Genomic DNA, 16091 nt, shown 5'->3' on the forward strand with positions numbered 1-16091 from the left:
AAAAAAAAAAAAAAAAAAAAAATCCTAACTTCAATACAACAGAAAACATAGTTTCAGCATATTACAATTCATTTTTAAAATCCAGTGTTTTATAAACGACTGCTTTAGCTGGTAAATTTAAGCATCTATCATGAGTCTTTAGGAAGCTTAACTATTTCTAGGTCAAAGCCTAGGACCTGGTTAGTTGTAAAAGCCTACTTCATTTTAGCAATATAGAAAAGGGAAACAGGAACACAGAAAAGAGGTGACAACAGTGTTCACCAACAAAACAATTGTTACATAATGATTAAAGCAGCAAAGAGCCCAGAGACTTAGTATAACTTTCTTTTACTATTTTAGCTCTTACTAAGAAGATTAGATGTTCAAATGGATAAACACAATCTGGAGGACTAAAAAAGAAATGTTGAACAGAGTAACACCCAAAGGTTTAGCCTTACAAAACGCTTTAAAAGATCCTCTAGAAGTTTCCAGTTTAAGTCAGGAAGTTGTATAGCTACAGTTCAACAGAGTTCTAGGTTAATTTGGAAAGATTTCTAATTTACTGTTATAATACTTTGAAAAAAATCATTTAAGAACCAGAAAAAGGTGGGGACAGAAGTAATGTGGTGAAGCTCAGTATCAGACTGCTTTCCTAGCATACTGCAGATTCCATCCCCAGCACCATGACTGGTAATGTTAACAATTATCAGGATCAAAACTTTGTGTGCCCAAAGACAACCTCTCCCATTCCCTAGTCTGTTCTGCTTTAAGAACCATTATTATTATTATTATTATTATTATTATTATTATTATTATTATATTATTATTATCATCATCATCATTTTGCATTACTAATAATCAAGGTAATTAAATGGAGTCATTCTAATATACCTCATTAGGGACTTCACTCTGGATTTGGGGTAAAGGTTTGGGCTGTGTAAAATGTTATTTTTAACTCTAAAAGCTAAAGAAACTTTTCTGTGTAGTTTTCTTCATCCAATCAGAATGGTTTATAAGTTTTTTGCAAACAGGAAAGCAAAAATTTAAACTAATAAGCATTTATTGGTAGATAATTCCCAGTCCAAAAATTAAAAAGTAAAGTTGAAATAAATTCCTTTAGTTTCAAAAAATTAAAAAGGCAGCCTCACTTTACCCAAGCTGAGTTTCACCACTTGACTGATTATGTGACTTTTTTCTTCGTTTGTTTGCTTGTTTTTCTTTTTTTTTTCCGAGACAGGGTTTCTCTGTGTAGCCCTGGCTGGCCTGGAACTCACTCTGTAGACCAGGCTGGCCTAGAACTCAGAAATCCGCCTGCCTCTGCTCCCCAAGTGCTGGGATTAAAGGCATGTGCCACCACTGCCAGCTTGATTGTATGACTTAGGGAGGTTATTTAACTACCATGTGCTTCATTCCTTCAATAAACCAGGATTAATACTAGCTACTTTCTCTTTATAAGAATGATGAGACATCTAAGAGGAGCCATAAAATCCATTCTCTTCTCTGGAGTCAGGCCCACAGTACCACTGGTGCAACATGCCTCTGGAGAAGTGCTGCACAAGCAAGACATGCTATCAGCTCCTCAGCAGTGCTCCCATCCCTGACATGCTATCAGCTCCTCAGCAGTGCTCCCATCCCCTGACATGCTATCAGCTCCTCAGCAGTGCTCCCATCCCCACCTTTCTAGTTCAGTTTACCAACCCAAAAGTAGCTTTCTAGTAATTTCAGCTTTCCATCAACTCCACCAGAGTCTAAATGTTAGTAAGTAGATAATAATCAATTCTCACTCAACTCTGAACTTTATGAAGGTGGAGGCAATATTTATTTCTGATCAGTATTGAATCCTGAACACTGAGAACAGTAAGGAGGATATAATAAATGTCCAAAAACACTACATATTGAGTGATGACTCTGCAGTGGTTTCTGAATGATCAGAGTTGTGATTATCAAATTTTTAAATAACTTTTGTTTATGACTTTCCTAGCAACACACTGCTATAAATACATCACTGCTTAAAAACTACAACTCATAGCTGGGCGGTGGTGGTGCATGCCTTTAATCCCAGCACTTGGGAGTCAGAGGCAGGTGGATTTCTGAGTTTGAGGCCAGCCTGGTCTACAGAGTGAGTTCCAGGACAGCCAGGGCTATACAGAGAAACCCTGTCTTGAAAAAACAAAAACAAAACAAAACAAAACAAAAAAAACCTACAACTCATAATGTAGTCACGTGAAAGTAGGTTTCATAAACTATATCTACTTTACAGAACTAGAAATCCTGCATCCATCCCCTATAAATCCATGGAAATATGTGCTCCACACAATAGTTCTCTTGCCACCCAAAAGTTTAGACTGTTATTTATTCTATTAGCCTAACAAAAAATAACTAGTGAAGTCCAAGCTCCACAAATCAAAAATCCATCCCAAATCTTCTGCATTGCGCCCTGGACTGTGGGAGAAAATGACATCCAGGGATATTTAATCTCCACTAAGGAGCAGTAGCAAAGTAAGGCAATACTAGACTGATAATTTAGATAGCAAAACTCTAAAATGTTCTATGTAGTGAACACAAAGTTAAAGGAGGCTAGAAAGAGAAGTTAAAGATTTGGTCGGTATAAAAGAAACATGAGTCTTTCTATTCATTCCAACAAGCCTTCCAAGTCCCACCTCACTCTAATCCTCCAAATACTCATTCCTCCTTCCACTTCCACTTCAGCAAAAGAAAACTCATGCATTAACTAATCAAAAGTGTGTCACATAAAGCTAGGTCATCAGATACAGAGGAACTTCAAAAAACTTCAAATCACTGTCTTTAAAATATTACCCCCAAGGTGACTTGGGGTATTGGGTTAAGGAACAGCCACAGAGAGTGAGTAGACACCTGAGAAGCCTGGGTCTGTTTGTGGGGCGGAACCTACTTCCCAAGGCCAGATGACGGTTACCCCAAATTCACAGAGAAGACCACTAGGCACGGGACTCAACTCCTCCAAGTCACACCCCTCTACAACCCCTGCCTTCTGCCCCAGAGCTGCCAAGGCCCGTGCCACACACAAAACAGCTGGGCTGTGAGCACGCCCTTCAGGTCTGCAGTGTGTCCAGGAACAACTTCTTCACGTGGTGCAGGAGATGCTGCAAAGGCAGAGAGAGATACAGCCGCTGCCCCCAGGTTGCAGCAACCACTCACAATTGTCTCTCTCAACAGGCCCGGGAGAGGCACTCGCTGACTGGCCAGGGACAAGGGGGTCAGGCCTCCAGCTCCATGTGCCGCCTTGGCTTTTCTTTCCTTGGGGGCCTCCAGTCCAGGTGGAAGCAAACTGCAGGCCAGGGTCGTGCTGGGAATCCGCCTTGGCCCTTCCCCGGCTACCGCCCCCGGGCAGCCTCCGCTCCCTTGACCCCCTCTCACCTGATCTTGTAACTGGGCAGGGTGTGCTTGCGCTTGATAATCTTCTTGAGCTGGTTGACGATGATGGAGGTGAGCTGAGGCATGGGCCGACCCTCGAACTGGGAGCGCACCTCGAAGTCAATCAGCGGGTCCTCCACGAAGGAGAAGAACCAGTGGGTGAAGGGCACGCGGGTGAGGACGAAGCGCAGCCTCCCTACTACGCGAGACAGCTTCACGAATAGGTAGGCGGACTTGCCGAACACCAGGTCCACGTCGATGGCCAGGTGGAAGCCGCCGTTGTACTCCACCTCCGCCTCAAAGGCCAGCTCCTCCGGGCAGGTGGCGGGCAGCGCGTCCCCGTCGGGGTCGTCGGGCTCGCCGGTGCCTGAGGCCACCACGGGCCGCACCAGCCGGATGGTCTTGACGAAGGGCACCGTGTCGCCCAGGAACACGTCGCGCAGACTCAGCCCCTCCAGCAGGCGGCCGGCCGTCTTGGTCTGCAGCAGCTCCTCGAACTCCACCTTGATCTTCTTGGTGACCCAGCGGCGGGCGAGCGCGGTGTCCCGCAGCTCCCGGAACAGGAACAGGATGGTGGCGTTGAGGAAGTAGCAGGTCTCCAGCGTCGGTGGGGCCGGGCTGTCGGGGGTCGGGGTCGGGGTGGCGCCGGCCTCGGAGGACCCAGCAGCGGGCTCCTCGGCGCCGCCGCCATAGAGGTACTCCCTGAGGGGCAGGCCCGGCACCGGCTTAAGGTAGCGGAAGCCGTCGCCCGCACGGGCCGCTTCGTCCGCCCGCGGCTCGGGCTGCCTGCGGTAGAGCAGCAGGAACTGTGCGAGCAGCGTGAGGAACGAGCCCAACGCGGCGGACGCGAGGATCATGAGCAGCAGCCCCATTCCGCCGCCCCCGCCGCCCCTCGGCCTGCTCCCGCGCTCTCCGCGCCGCCCTCCGCCTCACGCCGTCGCCCCCGCCGCCTCCATCTTGAGGACATCGGTCGCGGATGAGCGGCTCCCTGGGCCCGAACCGACCGGCCGCAGTCCGACGCTGCCTGGCGGCGCCTTAGCCCGCCACGGCCCCGCGCCTCCTCAGACGCTCCCCCGGGGGCGGCCCGAGCGGCGGACCGGCGGCGGGCGAGGGCGGGAACGGCGCCTCCGCAGAGCCTGCGCTCATTGGGCGAGCGGTGCGTGACGTCAGAGCGTGCGCGCCCCCGACGCCGGCGCCCCGGCGCGCTTGGACGTGGGTCTTTTCCCACCTCTCGGCGCGCTTCCAGCGCCGCTCCCCCCCCCACCCCCCGACACAGCATTCCGCCGCCGGCGGCGCAGCGATCGGTGCCTCCGTCGTCTCGGGAGCGCGGGAGGTAACAGAGAGAGACCTAGAGAAGTCGGGCTGGCGGGTCCCGGCGCGGCCGTCCGTTATTCCGCGCCCATCCCCCCGCGTCGGCCGTGGGTCTTGCCCGATACCTCTGCGGCGACCGCCCAACATCCCGCAGTCTGTTGCTGCTTCCCCTGCAGGGCAGCGCCGCAGAGAGCCCGAGCGCAGGCGGTTGGGACATTGCCCAAGCCGGCCAGAGGTCCGACTGCATCAGGAACTGCCTTCGCTAGCCCGCAGCGACCAGCAGACCTGTGTCCGCAAAGAATGGGCCCCCGAGAAGGGGACTAACTTTCCCACCTTGGGATATTTCAGTTTAAATGAGAAAAGTTTGAGTTCTGAGAGGAGTGGGTGGGCTGAAGTGAATTTACCAGCATACTGGAAGGTGCTTTAGCGACTACTCCATTCAGATTGTTCACGCCCCCTTCCTCCCTTCTTTCCTCTCTGAGGGCGTTATCTCCGAGTCCTTCCCTCAGGAGGTTACTTTTAGTGCCCACCCATTTCACAGAATACTAGTGGCAAGAAGTTGCTTAGAGTCACATCGTGGGACCCTGAGTTCTTGGCTTCTACTTGGCATAATAACACGGAGAATGCTGGAATTGTTTTTTTGTTTTTGTTTTTGTTTTTTTAAAAAGCTGATCATGAATCAGGCCCCAGGTGCTCCATAAAGGAGAGTTGGAGATGTAGACAGGGAAAAGCAGGAGATTTTGCACAGGATACCAATGGAGCCAAAAGCCTTTGTGTTCCCTGGCAACAGTGTTTCCTCTGGTGCTTTCTGACTACTCGGTTGTTACATCATAGCTTACATCCCTTGTCACGGACACAACCTAGGAGGTGGTGTCCTAGGGAGGTCAGGTATTCCACTACTAAAACTCTCGTGGATTCAGGCTGGCTCTTGAGACATCAGTGCAGGAATCCTTTCTAGTCTTGACTGGGTGATTGGAGCATTAAACCAGAGTTCTGATCCAGATGAGGCAGATTTAGAACTTGGAAACAAAATTGATCTTATTTTTCTTAGTCATGGCCTGGTCTGAGACCAGAATGGCGTTTGAAACGGGAAGACATCTGTGAGAACAGATGTTTGCTAAGCAACCTAGCTGACATTTCTAGAAGTTTCAGATAACGTCTGTGTTCATGGTCACCCTCTGCTTCTGCTTCTAGGTTGCTTTCTCATATATATATTGGTTAAACTCAAGTGAAAGCTGTAAGCCCTTTCTCAATTTTCACCAGAAATGTTACACCACTACACCACTGTCCCAAACATTGCACAAGGGGTTGGGGTGGGGAGTTCTTCACATCACTAAAGTATTAAATCTTGCAACAGGGAGGCTGGAGATGGCTCTATAAATAGTGTGGAGCTGGGGTTGGGTTCCCAGCGTCCACTTACACAGCTGAATATAGCAGCACAATCCGTAATCCCAGCTCTTGGGAAGCAGACACAGGAGGTTCAGCAAGAGACATTGATTCAAGAACTAAAGTGTGTGATTGAGAAAGACCTGATGTCAACATCAGACCCCTACAAACACACTCATGTGTATATGATCACACTGCATATATACATGCACAGAATCAAAGCCAAAAAACCTCTGGGTTGATCTATCATGGCTCTTAAATCACCCCACACATAGTACCCTCCTCTTACTAACAAGGCTGGTGAGCTCCACAGGAGGAGCTCCAACCCCACTCCATCTCCACATCTTATTTCCTAGCACCTCTTGGAAACCCATATCTTCTCAGAGTACTAGTCACTCAATTATCCAGTAACTTGTCCTCAAAGGGCATAGTACACTCTACAAAGGGGTGCAGCAAACCCTGAGGGAAGAGGAGAAAAGAAAAGTCAGGGGAAGTAAGGCTAACATGTAAAACACATGTGATAGTTTGATTCTAAAATGACTACCACGGGCTTATGTTTTGAACACTGGATCCCCAGGTTTATAAACTATTATTTTGAAGGCTTGGAGTTTTTAGGAGATCTGCCTAGCTTGTTGAAGTAGATCATTGGGGCAGGACCCTGATTTCTGTCTAGTCTCTGTGCTTCCTGCCAGCCACCATAAGAATAAGCTGTGTTCACCCCTGCTGTTAAGGACTGAGCCACTCTTCATTCTCAGCCATGCCCTCTCCACCATGATGAACGGTGACCCTCTGAAACAGTAACGAAAATAAATCTTTACTCCTCTGTCAGGCGTTTCACCACAGTGGCCATAATAGTAACTAACACAACGAAACAACAGTGTGTCAAGCATAATATTAAATGCTTTTATTGTCTTAAAATATATATAAAGTTTATAAATCAATATGTTTTCGTAGTCAGATGTATTTGATATGTAGCAAATAGTGCTCACAATAACTTGGGCATCTTTTTCCCTTTATTTTATGAAATAGTGCTATATTAATAGAAGCTTGGTGCATTTTAATGATACTCTTAGAAGAATATATATCCAGCAACCTGCATCTTAATAGTAATGCTGGTTCATAGGAGCTCAGAAATCTGAGGACCACTGTCCTTGACTCTGAAAATCAGATTTTGGGTAGGTATGAAAGAGATACACTGCTGATTGGCTGATGTGTTTCCAATGTATCACTGAAATTAAACTGTCCTGTGGTGACACAGAACCATTGGGAGTAGCCAAGCAATGTCTGATTTGACTTAAGGCCCACTCCATGAGAAGGAACCTATACTTGACCCTGCTTGAGTAACCCAAAACCATAGACTAGATAGCCCAGAGACCTATTGTAAAAACAAACACTACTGGTCTTAAAAGAAAAAGTATCAACAAATGACTCCTAATGATATTCCTCTATACTCATCATAGATCAGTGTCTTATTCAGTCACCATCAGAAAAGCTTCCTCCAGCAGCTTATGGGGACAGAGGCAGAAACCCACCACCAGACATTAGAGAGTCTAAATGGGAAGTCTTACCCTCAGAGAGTTCAGGGAAACCCACTGAGCAAGATGCAGAAAGAGCGTATGAATTCAAGAGAATGGAGGATACAAGAACAATGCCTTTGCCGGGCATTGGTGGCGCACGCCTTTAATTCCAGCACTTGGGAGGCAGAGGCAGGGTGGATTTCTGAGTTCAAGGCCAGCCTGGTCTACAGAGTGAGTTCCAGGACAGCCAGGGCTACTCAGAGAAACCCTGTCTCGAAAAACAAAAAACAAAAAGAAAGAAAGAAAGAAAGAAAGAAAGAACAATGCCCTCTGAGTCCAATAAGCAAAGCACATAAGAGCTTACACAGAATGAAACAGCAAGCACAGAGCCTGTGTGGGTCTGAGCTAGATCCTCTACAAATATATTGCAGCTTTTAGCTTAGTATTTTTATGTGACTTCTTAGTGTGAGAGTGAGTGGATCTCTGGTGCTTGTGTCTGCTCTTTTCCTTCTGTTTAGTTGCCTTGTCTGACTTCGATATGACTGTTTTTGCTTTATCTTATATTTTATTTAGTCATATTTGGTTATCTTAGAAGCCTGTTCTTTTCTAATGAAAGACATAAATGGGTTGTATCCAGAAGGCAGGGGAGGGAGGGAAGAACTGAGAGGACTGGAGGGAGGGAAAAGTATAATCAGAATATATTGTATGAAAAAAGATTCTATTTTCAATAAAAGAAAAAAAGAAAAGAGGGAAAGAAATTAAGCTGCTCCAACAGCTTTGCTGGGAAATGGCCATCTCAGAGGTAAAGACAATTAAATAGGTTTTCTATTAAGACCCACAATATCACCAACCAAAGAGAGGTGGGGCCTTCTAATACCACTTTGTTCTGAATCCTTTATATTGAACTCAAAATAGGAGAAACTCAAAGCCTGTGAAATTTGATGAAAATTGTGTAAAATAATGTAATGAAATCTTGTCAACTAGATTGAGAAACACATAGGGAGGCCTAAATGTGTATCTGGGAATGTCTTTGAGGGCATTTGCAGAAATGATTTAGGGCTTGAGGACTCTAGCCTAAGGACTGGAGGTTTTAGGGGTTCATAATATGATGGCATTATTGAAAGGCAATGATAGCCGGAGGGAGGGCCTGGCTGGAGGAAGTGGGTCAGTAGGGGAACATCCTTGGGGATAGGTCCTAGCCTCTTCTTCATTCTTCTTCCCAATTGATTTCTGTTGGTTGGGAGGGATATGAGCTTACCTCTGCTTTGCCACACCCTCCCTGACTGACATGGACTGACATTCTGAAACCATAAGCTAAAAATTAATCCTCTTTTTAGGTTGCTTATATCTGGTCTTTGTCACAAACTTAGAAAAATAATACAGTAGCAAAACTGAGGGCAAAGCAGAAATAAGTTTAGAATGTTTGCTAAGAAATGATACATTGAATCATTTGTGAACTATGAAGATAAAATACAACATACACCTATAACAAATGAGCAGAACAGAGTCCCTTGCCCTTGGGGATGCCAGGCCCCGGGTAGACAGTCACACAGGTAACTAGAGATAAGAAAGCCACTGCTCTAGCAGAGGCATACTGGAAATGCTGCAGTAGCAGAATCTTCTTGTTCTGTGGCAGAGAACAGAAACTGCCATGTGATTCCTGGTAATGGCCGTGGAATATCTCCCTCATCCGAGCTGCAAGATATTCCTTTCAGGTTTGCATAAAACCCTAGGTTGAGAGGGTTGTTTCTTCCTCATCTACCCTTGTACTTACCTTGTTATCTTGTCAACTGTACCTGTCTGTTCTTAGTTTCTATGCCCTGCCCCCTTCCTGAACTCAAGTAAGGAGCTTAGAAAGCATCAGCTCTGGACCCAAATCTACAGAGTCTTACATCTGTGGCCCTCTAGCTCAATCTTAGATGTTAGGAAGGAATCCTTGATTGGCCACACTAAATTAAGCATCTGTGCCCCTGGGCTTGCCATTGCAGAGTGAGGCAACTTCTCTTATGAGGGATTGAGATAATGATGGTTTGCAGGGTGTGATGGCTCAACCTTTAATCCCAACACTCAGGAGGCAGAGTCAGGAAGAGCTCTGTGAGTTCAAGGCTATCCTGTTCTACAAATTGAGTTCCAGAACATCCACACAAAGAAACCCTGCCACCCCCAAAAGAAAAAGAAAATGATGAGCCATTGTAGTTTGATAGTAAATGAGGAATGGATTCTCTCTGGGGAATATGGGGCCTTTGGGGCAAATAGAATTCTTTTGGTACTTGGAGGAATTTTCTTATCAGAAAGAAGTAAAAACTCCCACATTGAAAATGCAGCGTAGGGGCTGGCAAGATGGCTCAGCGGGTAAGAGCACTGACTGCTCTTCCGAAGGTCCTAAGTTCAGATCCCAGCAACCACATGGTGGCTCACAACCACCCATAATGAGATTTGACACCCTCTTCTGGTGTGCCTGAAGACAGCTACAATGAATTACGCCAGAGTGAGCGGGCCAGAGCAAGTGGGGCTGGCAGAGGTCCTGAGTTCAGTTCCCAGCAGTCACACACATGATAGCTCACAGCCATCTGTACAGCTACAGTGTATTCATACACATAAAATAAAATAAAAAAGAAAGAAAATGCAGTGTAATTTAAGGAAATTGGGGCAGGAGGACTGGAAGAGGGTAGAATGAGTAAGAACTGGGGCTGGCCAAATTGAAAGAAGACGAAGTGCCCTCAAATCTTGACCAGGCTCTCACCTCTTGCTCTCTTTTTTTCCCCCACCATGTTCAAAGGTAAACATAGCCTTTCATTTCAGGGAAGAAAAGAAGGCCTGTTGGCTAACCCAGCTCATGCTTCTTCTGTAAGAAGGAACCAAACTGAAGCCACTATGAATAAAAATTCCATTTTGAATAGTGGTCAAATAAAGTTTAAGTTCCCAAGACTTCCCTGGATAACTGATATCCTAGTTGGCAAGTTGAGACATGAATGCTAGTCAAGTCGCCCTGCCATAGTTGAGTAACCTAACCAATGGGTACAGGATAAATGTACCACAAAGACAAGTTCACCCCTACATCCTGATTGGTGGGATAACTTGGCACAAATGTTTGTGGTTTAGAAGCTTAAACGCTCTAGCATTTGGACTCAAGGCGGCACTTCTGCCCCCAAGTCTGTTCTGTGACCCTGATAGATCTTTTTGTCATCTGCCAAAGTATTAAGATGAATGTTTAAAGACAGCTCCCCAGTCTGTGCTGTTATCCCTGACTGGTCAGTTTTTGCTGCCTGACTCAAATAAAAGATCTTGCTTTGCTGGACTCTTGTGACTGCTTGGCTTGTTCTGGATTTTTCGGACCCTAACACTTGCCTGGCACCAAGTCATTGATAGAATCTTCTCTTCTGTGGCAACAACAGTCATACTAAAATTATAGATGCAGGACAGACAGACAGATGCTTAGTTGGTAATGTCTTGCCTTGTAAGCATGAGGACTTAAGTTCAACCCCCAAAACATGGGTTAAAAAGAAAAGTTGGTTGTGGTGGGTATATGCTTGTTATCCCAATCCTGAGGAGATAGACACCAGGTCCCTGGGGCTTACTAGACAGTTAGCCTAACCTACTTGGCCAGCTTCAGGCCAGTAAAAGATCTTGTCTCAAAAAATACAAGGTGTAGGGACAGTGAGAAGGCTCATTTGTGGAAGGAGAGAACCAAGTTGTTTTTTTGTTTTGTTTTGTTTTGTTTGTTTTTTATTTTTAATTTTTCAAGAACTGTTTCTCTGAAGCCCTGGCTGTCCTGGAACTCACTCTCTAGACCAGGCTGGTCTCAAATTCCTGCCTCCTGGCGAGAGAACTGACTCTCAGGTCTGACAAGCTGTCCTCTGACCTATACACTCCTGCTGCAGCACACACACACACACACACACACACACACACACACACACACACACAGTTTTGGAAAACTTGAGAGTTCCTGAGGAGTGAAACCTGGGGTGTCCTCTGGCCTCCATACTTATGTATCCATATGTGCACCTGCTTGTAGATGAACTTACCCATGTACCGCCTCATCCCAACACAGAACAAACACAATAAAGTAAAACTACGTTCATGCCATGGCTCCTGCTCCTGCAGGTCCATCTCCTCGCCTTCAGCGCACTTCCTTCATGCTTACAAAACTCAAGAAAGCCCCAAAGACCAAACACCCGCAACTCTCCGCCTTCCTTCTTTGCCTCTCTTACCTACACTCAAGTCTTTTGAAGGACAAGACACTTCACTCCAACTGCGGCTTCCCTTCCTCTCTTCATTCAGCCTCAACCATTATGGTTCCCCTTTTGTCTGAACAGTAACACCCGTGTGCTAGCCAGTCATTACACAATCCACAATCACCAAGCTGAAGAGAGTCTCAATGAGCAATTATCTAGATCAGGTTGCCCTGTGGGTATGTTGTGGGAGGTGTTGGGGGTGGCAGGGTTCTTAATTATTGATGTAAGAAGTCCCAGCCCACTGTGTGAAGTACCACTGTGTGAAGTCCCTGGTTTAGGGCCCTGGACTGTAAAAGCTGAGGCTTCTCTAAGCCCACTCTTGTTCTGAATAATAACATGGAGACCTTTATACTTATAAGAGCTTCAGGCACTATATAGCAGGGCAGATACTCAGCTATTCTAACCTGACAACGCTGGCCTACTTTTCCAGCCGTGTGGCCTGTTACCTGCCATCTTAGTCTTGCTCTGGCACCACCTCCTCCATCCATGCCCTGATGGTGTCCATAGTCCCCACCTGAGACCCTCTCCCTCCCCCTCTCACCCTCCCAACCCCCAACCCCCAAGTCTTGTCTTTTCCTCTCCTGCACAGCTATCAGCTGTTTAGCCCTTTATTTAACCAAGCAGAAGGTGATGGAGAACAATGTTTTACCAAATAATAATGAGTCAGGAGATACTCCATAATAACGATAATACCAAAATCTGACTCAACCAGATCTCTGAGTACAGAAACCAGCATTTGAATACACGGTACACAAAAAACATTCTCCAACACTGGGCTGTATGACTGTACAGATTAGGCTGAGCAGCAGAAAAAAGCTAGAAAGTAGGGATCCGTTTATTCTCTTAGCTCTTGACAGAGATGTGATGGAACCAGTTCCCCCGCTGCCTGGATTTTCTCAAAATGACAGACTGTGATTTGGAATTTTAAGCCAAACCAACCCTTCTTCCCCTGAAATATTTTTCATCAGGGTGGTTTTTCATAGCAACAGAAATGAAACTGGGACACCCCGCCTCCAGGAACCCATTCTTGGAGGCTCCTTTGTAGCTGCTCCCGTCAGAGTTCTGAGGACCCTCTGACAGTATGGATCATTCCCCTTTTCCTGAACTCTTTCCTTCCCTAGACAAGACAGTGCGGTACCAAGGTCAGACTTCAGACATACTTCCTCTGCTTGGTTATTAGCAAGAGAAACTGCCCCTTTAAAAGTTGTTGAACATTTCTGTGGCTAGCGATCATAACAGAAAGCCTGAATGTGAGGTGCCCAACTTTCCAGTGTGCTCTGAGGACTTCTTGAAGTAAGCTCTTCAATGGTAAAATGAAAAAAAAAAAAATGTGAGCAAACTATGGTAAGTTTGTCACCTTCAATAGTTTTATAGATGGAAATAATGGTGATATGGTTTCCCCATCTTTGGGAACCACAGGATGCTTCACGGAACTGTGGAGGAGACAGGACTGTTTCCTCTTTCTTAGAGGAAATGAAAAGCTGCTTCTGATAATGTATTTTAAAGAATCTAATAACAGCACTAAGTTCTCTCTGTCTGATTTGCACGATAACTTCTGCACTACCCAAGTTCCATATTTCTTTCACTTGAAAGAAAGCTGTGGACTCTCTCATTACTGTTCAGAAATGGAAATGGTTACTGAGTTATGAGACTTCAGTGTTGTCTACCTCCGACACCTCTAAGCAAATCCCCTTTAAGCAGGCAAGGGCTTCCTACTTAGAAGGAGGAACAATATAATCAAAGGAAGTAGAGGATGGGAGGGACTTGGGAAGAAGGGAGGGGGGAGGAAAGAGGGGCAGAATCAAGTATGGGAGGAGATGGAGGAGATGTACAGAGGGCCAGGAAATTGAACAGAGATGTGTAGCAATGGGGGATGGAGAACTGGGGGTAGCAACCAGAAAGTTCCAGATGCTAGGAAAGCAAGAACTTCTCAGGACCCCATGGGGATGACATTAGCTGAAATACCCCACAAAGGGGAGGGAGAACCTGTCTAGATCACATCCAGAGATTAGGCATGGGTCCCAGTTGAGGAATGGGACCACTCACCCATCTCCAAAATTTTAACCCAGAATTGCTCCTCTCTAAAGGAAATACAGGGACAAAGAGTGGAGCAGAGACTGAAGAAAGGCCATCCAGAGACTTTCCCACCTGGGGATCCATCCCACATGCAGACACCAAACCCAGAGACTATTGTGGATGCCAAGGAGTGCTTGCTGACAGGAACCTGATACAGCTGTCTCCTGAGAGTCTCTGCCAGATCCTGACTAATACAGATGCAGATGCTGGCAGCCAACTATGGGGCTAAGCACAGGGACCCCACTGGAGGACTTAGGGGAAGGACTGAAGGAACTGAAGGGGCCTTATCTGGCATCAACGGGAGAAGAGGCCCTTGGTCCTGTGAAGGCTTGATGCCCCAGTGTTGAGGCATGCTTTGGCAGGGAGGTGGGAGTAGGTGGGGGAGCACCCTCCTAGAAGCAGGGTAAGGGGAGATAGGATGAGGGTTTGCAAAGGGGAAACTGGGAAAGGGGATAACATTTGAAATGTAAACAAATAAAATATCCATTTTTTTTTTTTTTAAGAAAAAACAAAACACAGACAAGGGCTTAACTAGCTTTTGTATATTTCTTCAACCACTCTCCAAGCATGTCCACTTCTGTCTATGCCCTGAAGCTACACTAGTCTGGGCCATTCTATCTTGCCCCTAAATTCTTACTGACTCTCCTAATCGGCCCAGTCACCTCCAATGTTCCTCTCATCCTTTCCAGCTTTGTTGCCAAGCAAAAGTGTGCTTTGGAAATCTTGCTCCCAACTGATGCAGCTTACATAGCCGGTCAGATGGAAGTTGACTGGGGACATTTTCACATTCAAGGAAGCACTCAGAGGCCATTCCTACAAGGATTAGCGACATTGTTTTGCAGGAGTCTCTTTTGTTTGGTTTGATTTTTTTGAGGCAGGGTGTCTCTGTTGACAGCCCTAAGTGTCCTGAACTGCTTTGTAGACCAGATCCATCTGCCTCTGCCTCCTAAGTGTTCTTTGCAGGAGTCTTTGAGGGACCTTACCTGGGATATCCTTCCAACACCAGGGCATACCTGGATCTTGGAAGTTTCTTGTGACTCTAGGTCATTTTGTTCCCTGTCCTTTTCCATCTCCAAGTAGTCTTGATGATGTCACTCTTGTTAGGGTAAGGCCACAGGGCTTGATAGGCCTTCAGCATCTGACTTCTACTGCTTGGTCTGGGGTCTCCCATTTCCATGGCAACTATTCAATCTGACTGTTATTGGTTATTGTTATTGTTAGCACAGGAGGTAACGGTTATTGGTAGAATATAATAAGTAGGGTACAGTAAAGTTCTAACAAAATATTACTTTCCAAATATAGGCTGTGTGTTGGATGTGGTTAGAGAAAGGCCTGGACTTTTATCCCTATATACATGTCCAGCCTCACTCACCTTCTCTCAGAATCTTCAAGCTCCAAACCACCCGCTCTCCAATCCCTCAGCTGGTGTGATCTCACAATGTGTGTGCAGGTAACCCTAACTGAATACCCAGAACACTGTTCCTGCCATGTTCTCAAAATCTTCCTTGGCTTCTGCACTCTAGCCAAACTCCCCTAGAGAGCATGCTCCAAGCACTCTCTCCCCTAAAGAGCATGCTCCAAGCACTCTCTCCCTCTCCTCTACTCACCATAGCTCTCTGCACCTTGGCATTGCTTTGTTGTCTCCTTCTAGATGATAAGCTCCCAGTGTGTAGTGCTGCCTGCAGGGTAGTAGCTCAGGAAAGAAGGAAGGAGGGAGGGAGGGAGGGAGAGAAAGAAGGAGGCAGGATGGGAAAAGACAGAGTGACATCTGTCCCTTTGCCTGTTAAAAAAACTGAGGTAACTGAATGTCCGAGAGCAGCAACAACAATGTGCATTTTTCCTGCTTGCCCATCATGGAGATGAAGAGAAAACGAAGGATTGCATAAACTGTCACCTTAGCCTTGCCTTGTGCCATACTTCAGTTTGACACCTGGGCAGTGTTCTTTGGAGGTGAGAGCAGACCTCCAGTCACACTGTGGGTAAGGGCAGGGTGTAGGCACCTCCTTACAGCAGTTTTTCCAACTTCATGACCTCAGGGCCCTTGCTCAGAGATAGTCAATTTTTCTGGGGTCAGAACCAGATCTCTGACTTGCTGGTTCCACAACCTAGGGCAATTTTACAGAGATGCTCAAGGCTCAGTTTCCTTCATATAAAGTGGGTAAAGTGGGGTAGTAGCATGAGGCTCTTGGGA

General features: G+C 46.3%; 1 protein-coding gene across 1 annotated transcript in view; it reads right to left on the reverse strand.

The window, feature by feature from the left end:
- Pdzd8 (PDZ domain containing 8) overlaps positions 1–4494 on the reverse strand; it is a 60672-nt gene extending 56178 nt beyond the window's left edge. The window contains exon 1 of the mRNA XM_031390855.1: positions 3376–4494. Coding sequence (XP_031246715.1) covers positions 3376–4244 — 869 coding nt within the window. The 5' untranslated portion in view covers positions 4245–4494. The remainder of the gene's footprint in view (positions 1–3375) is intronic.
- Between the last annotated feature and the right edge of the window lie 11597 nt (positions 4495–16091).

Source organism: Mastomys coucha, unplaced genomic scaffold (assembly GCF_008632895.1).
Source record: "Mastomys coucha isolate ucsf_1 unplaced genomic scaffold, UCSF_Mcou_1 pScaffold21, whole genome shotgun sequence".
NCBI classification, from domain to species: domain Eukaryota; kingdom Metazoa; phylum Chordata; class Mammalia; order Rodentia; family Muridae; genus Mastomys; species Mastomys coucha.